General features: G+C 38.3%; 1 protein-coding gene across 1 annotated transcript; it reads right to left on the bottom strand.

Annotated features, from left to right (window-relative positions):
• Positions 1-579: 579 nt before the first annotated feature.
• On the bottom strand, positions 580-8,015 carry LOC306972302 (serine/threonine-protein kinase OSR1-like). The gene is made up of 17 exons (XM_079568877.1): positions 7,808-8,015; positions 7,092-7,204; positions 6,886-6,994; positions 6,629-6,770; positions 6,002-6,057; positions 5,767-5,876; positions 5,579-5,680; positions 5,359-5,492; positions 5,244-5,292; positions 5,107-5,172; positions 4,892-5,014; positions 4,271-4,306; positions 3,988-4,143; positions 3,517-3,622; positions 3,378-3,446; positions 3,217-3,281; positions 580-2,420 (listed from the first exon to the last, which is right to left on the bottom strand). Exons 1-17 carry the CDS (start codon positions 7,875-7,877, stop codon positions 2,346-2,348), a joined length of 1,581 nt encoding a protein of 526 aa, XP_079425003.1. The 5' UTR covers positions 7,878-8,015; the 3' UTR covers positions 580-2,345.
• Positions 8,016-10,147: the final 2,132 nt, after the last annotated feature.

Genomic DNA, 10,147 nt, shown 5'->3' with positions numbered 1-10,147 from the left:
CGCCTGCAAGTTCATGAAGATGATACAAATGTGTGAGTTTACAATATACCAAAGGAGGACAAAACAGATTTCATTCGAGAAAAGTCAATAATTAGCCTACAATTTACTCAAATTATTTGTTGATGGTAAATTTCATCTATTCACTTGATGCCTTGAAGTGTTTTGAAGTGTTCTTTGAAGCTCAAAACACTTCATTAAAGAATGAGTCTCTTCTTCTTCTTTCACCTTGGTTTCTATGCACTTGCGCTACAAACTGCTCCAGTGCAAAAGTCCTGGCCAGATGAAGCCAACAGTGTGTCTATGAAGATAAGAAAGATGACCAGTGCTATTGTAAAGGGCAAGCTTGGTTAATACCTGAAGGAATTTACCTTTTATCATTAGTTTAAACCTTTCACTGATACAAAATGTCATATGTCTTGTGTAGTTATGCTGTTCTTATCCTATAAGGTTGACTTCAAAGCCACAGTGGGCCCTTATAATCCCCTTGTAATTGGGAGATCTAATAGTTACACTAACATTGTGTCAAATAAAAATAATTGATGACACCGGACAAATAAATAGAGTCAAGGTTGAGATCACTTTTTCTTATTTACAAGTAAAATGGTTTGGACACATATTCTTCAACATTACACACAAACCAGGTGTTGGTGACAGTGCATGGAGTTAAGGACAGTAATGACATCTTTACATAAGTCAGTTTACATTAGTACCTGAACAATAGGGTTCTTTAGAGATGGGCTTCATGTGTTTAATCGCCAAACTGGGAGTGACATTGTGAAAGTTTTATTTTCTTGAGAAGCAGAGCAACCATACTGCTAAATAAAATCATAAATCAGAACTGGGGTGTTCAGCCAAAACAAACAAGAAATTATGCTAGAATACAGCTTGCTAAATGTATGTAGTGTTTTCAAAAAATGATTAGTACCCATTTGGTCACAATTCTGCAAGCTTTGTAAGACCAATTGTATCTAAAGCGTATAATTAGTTTGTTCATACTTATACCAATTGTTATGTTTAACATTAATTTGTATGAAAGAAATACAGAGGAATTTATCAGCATTGTGCACTGAAGGCTTCACATTTGATACTTTGAGCTCAATAAAAAAGTACCATTATAAAAATTCAGAAGCGATGATTTAGCAGCACAAACACAGCTGTAAACAGGGTTAGAGTAATTATTGGAAGCAACAAGTAGCTCAGCTGATGCAGAAAAGAAACTTATCTTTTGTTTGTAGTTTTTACATTTTAAAAGAACTGCTCATTTCACCTGTAGCTCTGGTTCATTTTCCCAATGGTGAGCATGCACATCACCTCTGAATTTCAACAATGGCCAGCAACAGCCAAGAAAGTGCCCAAAACACCACCAGCATTCAGGATCCTCCCAGCTTTCAAAGGGCCATCAGACACTCTTATGCATCTCTTATGAAATGTGTTCGTCTGCATCAAATGTGGTTTCACTTTCCAAACCTTGAGTTGATACAAGCAGATATGTCTAAATAAAACAAAAACATGTTCAATTCTGAAGAGATGTTGCTACAGCCTGAAGTAATGCACAGAAAAAGAAAAGAAAAAACAAAACAAACTTTGCATAGAACAAGGATATGAACCAACCAACTGTGAATAATGCTTTTAAATACCATAGAAACCTCATGCCTGTTGGTAAGGCCAGTAATTACACTATCTTTAACATGCACTGATGCTGAGGGGAAAAGTCATTGCACGGCAACACTACTCTCCACAAAGATACAATCCTTTTCATTAAAATCTGATCTGTAATTTAAAGATAAGTAAATAAAAGTTACTAGCATGCAGATTAATAGGTGTAACCCAGACTGCACCCAGTAAATCAATCACACAGGTAAATTTGTTTGACTAAGGCGGATATTACACTTTTTAAACTCAGTGTAGCATAAAGTGCCATAGAAAGCTGGCACAATAATTGTGTGGCACAGTTGTTTAAAAATATATAATTATAGTAAAATAATAATAAAGGCAAATCACTTCCAGTACTGGCAGCTGATGGATTTAGCTCATGAAAAGAAAAGAGGAAGTAAGTACAACTAAAATAAAACACACAATAAGTGGATATAGTTGATTGCATCTCTTCTCCCCTTTGTAAGCGCACTGTAAACGTTTCAAGTGTGGTTCCTGTGTTTGAGGGGAGCCCTCCGTCCATGTGGTCCTCATCAGTCTGCAGTAGCGCGTCACTGCTGCCAGCTCAGTGAATCCTTTTCCTCCTCTTCACGCTCTCTCTCTCTCTCTCTTTGGCAGTAGTGGTTTCTTGGAATTGACTACAATGCAGCTGTGCAATACCTTCGGTTAATGTCCGCAGTGCTGCTCCAAGCTTAACTGATGCTGAGCTGAGCGAACCCGATGAGTTTGATGTCATCTGGGATTTCAGACTCCTCCACACCAGAGGCCTGTGCAACATACGAAAACACTTTTAAGGCTGTGTCGTTTTAAAGAGAAATGAGGACGTGTATGGGGACAGGATTTTGTAAGGCAGCATTAGATAAGGGAAAACCTGGTTCTAGTAACATCATATAAAGTGTGGTGTCCCAGATGAAGGCTCTTGAGTCATCCTCTGTGTTCTGTAGTTGAAAGGTAGGATATTACGTCTCCTATCCTTCCATTCAAAACCTTTTGGATGAGAGGCAAAACGTCCAACACCTCAATTGCAGAGTACAGATGATGATTCAAGAACCTTCATCTAGGATCAACTCCTGTTTGAGTAAGAGCTTACACAGACAAAGTGTGGTATTCACATTTATGTTGGAATAATGGGTTTGAGAACCAATACAAGAATCAATAAAAACAACCAACATAATGAAAAGAGCAGGAATCAATTCAAAGTTCAGTTTTACAAGATCTCTTTGTAATTTGAATAAATAAATAAAATTAACTTACACGTTTAACAATGTCTTATAATGTTCTGTCATATCAACTTCTCCAAGTGTTACAAATGTTGACTTCAGGATTTGTGCTAGTGTTGTTTTATAATTGGTAAGAAAATACAATAAAAAAAATAAGTATTCTTATTGTGTGACTTTTTCTGGTAATCTATGCCAATTGTCAGACTTTTGATCGATCAAAAGTATTAAAAACAAATCCAAAATCGGAGCGTTAAAAAAGGTAATTGCTATGGCAACGGTTGTAATTTTTCATCACTGAATACCCATGCATGGTTTTAAAAATACAAAAAGCTCTTTGCCTCACCAGTTTGAAGGTCACATTTTTGTTACAGGAAGGATCATCAACAATCTTTTGCAAATTGGCAGCAACTTGAAGACAATACATAAAAAACAAAGAAGGATTGAGGAACCTGAATCATAAATCCAGAAAAAGAGGGATTTAAATAACATATTTAGTCTATGTACCAATCACTAGATCCCTCCCGTCAACCAGTCCAGCTGAGACCAACTCCTGCGAAACTCCATCAGCAGAGTCTGAAGAAAACATCAGATTTTAATAGCTCGCCTGAGTAATACTAGCACAAACCAAGAGAAGACGCTGTACCTCTGCCGGGCATAAACTCAAACCGGATGTCATTCAGCTCTTTCTTGAGGTTCCGCAGTCTGAGCACAAGGCTGATGGTAACACTAGCATTGGCTGCATTGGGATCCTGTACAAAGAGCAGGTAAATTAGGCTGTGTAGTATTTCTTTAGCTTTCAGATTTAAGGATGCCATCATTTGTACATTTGTATACACGTATAGTAAAAAAGAAAGAAAAATCGGTTTCTGACTTTTAATTCCTTAAGTCTATTTGATCACGAAGCAGTATGATGCCAAAATCATAAACATTTATTTTCTAAAAGGTACAAATTCTACACCAGACCAAACTTCTATCTATGCCGGAGTGTAGTTTGCAGATGGCACAGAGCAAAGAAATAAAGTGTAGTTTTTGGTGCGTCACCAGAATACTGTCAGGATCAATTTTGTCTTTGAACCAACAGTTCAATGTTGACGCATTCTCCAGTTAGTTTTACCTGAGCTACAGGGACATGCAACGGGCTCGCCGTGTTTGCAGGAGCTTGTGGAGGTGTGTCCCCTCCAGACTGTCCCGCATTCACTGGGCTCTCCTGAGGAGGAGGAGGACCTCCTGGCTGTAAAAGTCCTGTGGCGCCATCTGCTGGCTGGAAAATCTAGCCGCAATATGCAGCAAATCAGAAACTATTAAAAGTGTAATCGTTTTCAATTATATGACACAGGACAGCCATGCAGATCAGATTATGAAGGATTTGAGGTCATGTCCACTACAAATGCACTCACCTCCAAGTTCTGCGAGCCGTCCTTCACTCTGGGAGACTGCAGATTGGACATGACAGATTGTGAGGATTAAAACATGCAGATCCACTTTATATCCCCCAAAACATGGACCAAAGAGTATGCGATTAAAGGAATTTACACAGTTCAAATATACAGCACATAAGAGAGTACATCCCACACCAAGGTATGAATTATCCACCAAAACATAAATCGGACACAGGTGAGAAAAGGACGTGTTACTTTTTCACTCTACAAAAATAACTTGGGCATAATCTACGCACTATTAAGGTCTAATAAATGCTTGTGACAAACACAAATAATCATATCTTCATGTACTGTGCGTGTATTATCTCTTTTGGTCAAGTAACTGGCTGTAACAATGAGAATTTCTACTTGGGGACCTATGTCTGATCTGATAAGTACATTTTAAGAAATGTAATGTAATGTAAAGAAATGAGCAACAACAATATACAAACTAAAGATGAAAATGTGTTAATTTACCAGATGTTTTCTTACAATCCATAAATAAAATACAAATGTTGTAGATGGTGAAAAAAGTAATATATGTAATGTGAAGCATTTCACCCTGTTCATTTTACCAAGTGAACACTTCATTGTTCTCACCCTCAGAGCAGCTACTGCGGCTTTGCCCTCCTCGCTCTCCTCGTCCAGCTCATCGTCGCTCCACTCCCAGCCTCCGTCCTCCGTCTTATGAAGGCGGCCACTGGAGCCAGGCACGCGACGAACCTGAATGCGACACATTTTTACTTTTGAGTGATTTTAAGTCAATTGGAGCATAGTATAGAAAAGGACTGGAGTTGTTCATGTAAAAATCAGACCTTCTTTGAACGCTCTGTTATTGTTGGACCTTTATGAAGGAGCCTCTCCATCAAGTACTCGTTGTTCTATAGAAGAAATAAACATTTTGTCAAACCATCTAGAATCATGCATCTTTACCTCTAAATAGTGCACTCACCTTGGCTTTTGTGAAGAATTTGTGCTTTAAGAGCTCAGCAGCGGTTGGCCTTAATAGGAAAATATTTTTAATTATCTTTTTAAATATAAACAGAATTTAATACAAGCTTTATTACCTTTTTTCTGGATCTTTCTGTAAACAGAGAGAAAGCATTTTCCTGAAAGACTTGCCATACTTCTTTACCATTTCCTTATCTGTGATTCCAGTCTCAAGGCAAGGAGGATCGTTCTGCAGCGTCAGCATCAACACCTATGGAAACGCCAACACACACTTTAGAGAACGTGTTTACAACTTCACAAGAACAAGCTGAAATGTACATAAGAAACATCCTTTACCTTCATTGGTGGGTATTTGTGATATGGGGCAGCTCCAGTCGCCAGCTCAATCGCGGTGATAGCAAAACTCCAGATGTCAGCTTTGAAGTCATAACCACGCACCTTGAAAGTCACAACTACTTGTCATGAAAGCAGTTATAATTTGTAGCAATTCAGAACAGACAACTGAATGAGAGCTAGTCTCTGACCTGCTCCATGACCTCAGGTGCCATCCAGCAGGGTGTGCCCACAAACGTTTTTCGAACTTTGTTTCTGGTCATGTCTCCTCCAGTGGCTAGAAAGGCACTTACACCAAAATCTGAGAGAGAAAAAAAAAAAAGATTTGGATGGGGTTTTGTATGCACTAATGCACAATCATGACAGTGTGCATATTTGGAAAACAACTTAAATCTGGGGTCTTAAGCAAAAGAGAAAACACAGTACCAGCAATTTGCACTGAGCCATCGTCCCCAAGCAGTATATTTCCAGCTTTCAAATCCCTTTGCACAAAAAAGTGAGGATTACAATGCGATGTAAAATCAAACTGTCACAAGACTTCAGCACCAGGGGAGTGGCAAGATCAAGAACAAACACTGAGCTGTTACTCAAAAACCTCTCGAAGCGGCTCTTTGGATCTACTTTATCCTCGTCCTTGCAATCTGTGGACTTAATTTGAAGTACTTGCTACTGAAACGGGGTGGGTAAAAATATCCAACTGGAAAATACATTCCTCTCTCCGTGTCTTCTGACCATAGCTTAACTAGCGGCTGCTCATGAGTTCAATTAGCAGTTAACACAATCTACTGGGATGTTACGCTAATGATTATGTAATTAACTCCCTTTGTGTAAACATCTATCAAAATCTATTTTTCCAAAAATCAACAACATTTAGACATAAACCAAATATTTTTTTTTCCAGAGAAAAATCATTATCTCCTGTAATTTATGAAGAACACACACATAGAAATACAAATACAACAGAAATATTGACAAGATCAGCGATTAAAAGTATTTCTCTGTTCACATTGTGCTGCCAACAATCAAAAGTGGGTGGGTCAATGTCAAACTCACCGATGAATCTGCCCATTTTTGTGAAGATACTCCAGCCCCTCCAAAACCTCCTTTAGAATTGTGGCAATGCTCGACTCATCCAACACCCCGGTCTTGTGCTCACCGCGAGAGATGATATGCTTAATTATGTCCAATACAGAACCTATAATCATAGGTTTTGTTACAGTTACAGAGCATCAGGTATACTCTTAGACTAAGCTTAGTAAAATAACATCAGGAGCAAAATACTTAACAAGATGAGGTTTCAAACCACTTACCACCACTGAGGAGCTTCATCACAAGCCACAGTTCGTCCTTCACCACAAATGATGTGTAGTATGACACAATGTTTGGGTGGTGGCACTGGCTCATTGCTTGAATCTCTTTCTGTATTGGTAAAGCATATATTAAATAAACAATATACAAAATCTGGAAGTCTTCTTCCACTGGACGTGGTGTAACTGGCAACAATAATGTGTCTTACCAGAAGTTCATCCATGCTAGTTTGACATTTTTCCAGGTTGATACGCTTGATGGCCACTTTCTCCTTTCGTGGCTTGCAGTAAGCTGCTTGGACCACTGCTGTAGCTCCACTCCCTGTGACACACCACCAAAGTTATGAACCAAATCAACTTAAAAATGAACATATAATAATATGCAAATAATATCAAGGTACTTCAAGTGCACCCATTTGTTGTATTGACAATCAAACACAAAAACACCTAAGACTCAGTGTTCAATAACAATTACTTAAAAGAAAAAATGTGTGTGGAACCAAGACGAAGATGGAAGATTTGGACAGGTTAGATCAACATTACAGTCTTAACAAATATCATTTTACATTGAAATTAAGATAATACATATGAAGATGTGGTCAGTTATATTAATCAGATATTTTGCTGAAGTTTGTATTGAAGAAGCCACCTACCACTCCTCTCCCTGTGCTGTGCTAGGTTAGCTGCCAGAACCCTATGAGTAACAAGCTAAACATCGACATGTTTTAATATAGCCACCCACTAAAGAGCTAAATGCTTGGTCTAAACTGAAAAGAAGATAGCTCTAGTGAAATTATGTTTCTCCAGCTGTAGCCAAGTGTTTCATATTGTCCCTGTAACGACACATAACATGCTAGCTGGTAGCAGTCGGCAGCCGACGACTACAGTAATGTGCAGAGCTAACATTAGCGGCTAAGCTACTCACCTATCACCTCGTTCAGTTCGTAATCATCCTTGTCGATAGACCAGGATTGGGCACTCTGGTCTTCCGCCATGGTGTCGCAGTTTGTTTGGAGAACGCTGCAGGTTAAAATGGATTGTTATTTGTTTTAAATTGTATATCAGTTCTCCATTAGGCAGCAAGTCTCAGATGCTGTTGGTGCTGCTCACTGTCAACTCCTACCGCTGTCAACACAACTTCACGCACGGTGACGCACGGTGACGCACAGGACGTCAGCTCACATAGAATGTTGAGTGTCGCCATCTTCAGTTTGTTTAAGGATCTGAAAAATAATGCAGGGCAACTTTGGACAACTGAAATTCTTGTGTTAAATCAGCAATTTTAAAATAAGACCATGTTCAAATTGAGCTCATTTACCAAAATAATATTAGAAATTCCCTTTCGAATTTCAGATTCATTAGGAACAACTTATCAATGCGAGCAGCAAAGATGTTCTTCCATTCACTCATTCTTAGTCACATCATATATTGTCTAACGTGCTGGTCCAACACTCACAAATCAACTATAAAACCGCTGGAATCATTATACAAACAAGCACTGAAAGTCCTTGATAAAAAAAAACCTTACGTTTTCACCATTGTCACATTTTACAGAAACACAGGCTGTTAAGCTGGGACAATCTACTGAAGTTTCACCATATCTGTTCAGTTTACAAAATTTTGCACAATTTAGCTCCACCCCCTATTTCCACATTCATCACTGTCCAGTCAAACCGAAGCACCAGAGGCACCACCAGAGGAGACTGCAGAATCCCCTTGAGGAAATCTGCATTCAGTCAGACTGTTTTCTCCTTCACTGCCTCACATCACTGGAACACAGTACCTCCATCAATAAGAGAGGCTTCATCTTATCAGTCTTTTAAATTGAGTGCCAAAAAATGGCTAGTTGAGACGCAAATCTGTGAACACTAAACTACTATTTGAGTGTGTGTACATAAGCTATGTGATTATCTTATTGTTATGTCTGCTACACTGTTCCATTTTATATTGTATTTTACTGTAGTATGTGATTTTTTAATTACTCTTCTTAGGTTTCCTTATGAGATCTGGCAGGGGGACTACCGGTGAAAACTAGCCTTTTGGCTAATTCGGGTACATTTACATTGTCCTAATGTTCATTAATGTACATTGTCCCACTTAAAACTAAATAAATAAATAAAATGCTTTCTTAAAGCCACACCGCGTAGAATTTTACCCCAAAAATAAAATTGAAATACAAGCATTTATTTTATGACAGATATTTTCATAATTGAAAAATACCTCTTAAATGTACAAACAAACATGTGCTTTTGCTCTCCTAAGACATGACTGTAACTTTACCAGGAGTGGGTAGTCTGCAGCATGTCTCCATGGAGATGTGACTAAAGTCAGCTGAATTTCAGATTTAAAAAGGTTTGGAGATGTGACTAAAGTCAGCTGAATTTCAGATTTAAAAAGGTTAGGTTCTCATCCAAATCCATTCTGTGATTACCCACTGCAGTAATAGAATTTTCTGTGCGGAGTTGGTCATTAGGAGCCGGTTTTGTACTGATGGTAACAGCATAGTCCAAAATGTTACGCAGTGTGCCTTTAAAATACTGTATACTATAATCAATTAAACAATACACACTTTAGGAAAAATCAGTTGTGTTCCCCTGCTTTACTTAATGAACTATTCTATCTTTTTAAATTAGGAAAGGGAAGAGGACTCTACTGCCCCAAGATGAGACGTTGAGAGGAAAAACACCAGTAGTGAATGCAGTGGTATGAGGAAAGAGATGGCAAGTACTGACATGTGGCCTGAATTCTCTCACCATTTTGCATTGTGTAATTTAATCAGAGCTGCTTTTGATCACTGCTTGAGTGCAAAGCTGTGTCTCATATTATTTGAAAAGTTTCTACCACAAAAATTCCTCAGAAATATAATTCAACTCTTCAGTTGCCCTGCATCTGGATGGATAATCTTAAACTTGTAGCTGCAAGGGAAAGAAACAATACAGAGTAGAAATGAGCATTGGTTAATGAACCCACCCTTACACTATAGGACATAATATATTTACACTGTCACACAGGATGTTGCATGTAATTAAGAAGCAATTCTGATATGGCTCATTTGACAAGGGTGTCTCATTTGACAAGTTGAAGTTAAATCCACTTTTTAAATGCCCCCAATAAATGACAAGTAGACATCTTGAATTAGCTACCTGAAACCTGTAGCAAACTCATTTTTGTTTAGCTCCTGGGCAAGAACATTTGCATAACATTTAGATATATGGCTGACAATGTAGTTCATATTTACCACAGCAATTAGGCTTTGCGCATTGAT

This window comes from Gobius niger (genome assembly GCF_951799975.1).
Source record: "Gobius niger genome assembly, chromosome: 13".
NCBI lineage: Eukaryota > Metazoa > Chordata > Actinopteri > Gobiiformes > Gobiidae > Gobius > Gobius niger.
Note: the sequence above shows the minus strand (reverse complement) of the source record. Positions and strands in the feature narration are given on the sequence as shown.

Excerpts from the sequence above, each read along its gene's own strand:
- LOC306972302 (XM_079568877.1), bottom strand. The coding sequence starts at position 7,877 with ATGGCGGAAGACCAGAGTGCCCAATCCTGGTCTATCGACAAGGATGAT. Across the intron at positions 5,015-5,106 it reads TAACAGAGCGTTCAAAGAAG|GTTCGTCGCGTGCCTGGCTC; the intron begins GTCTGATTTTTA and ends TGTCGCATTCAG. Across the intron at positions 3,623-3,987 it reads TGCATGTCCCTGTAGCTCAG|GATCCCAATGCAGCCAATGC; the intron begins GTAAAACTAACT and ends CTCTTTGTACAG.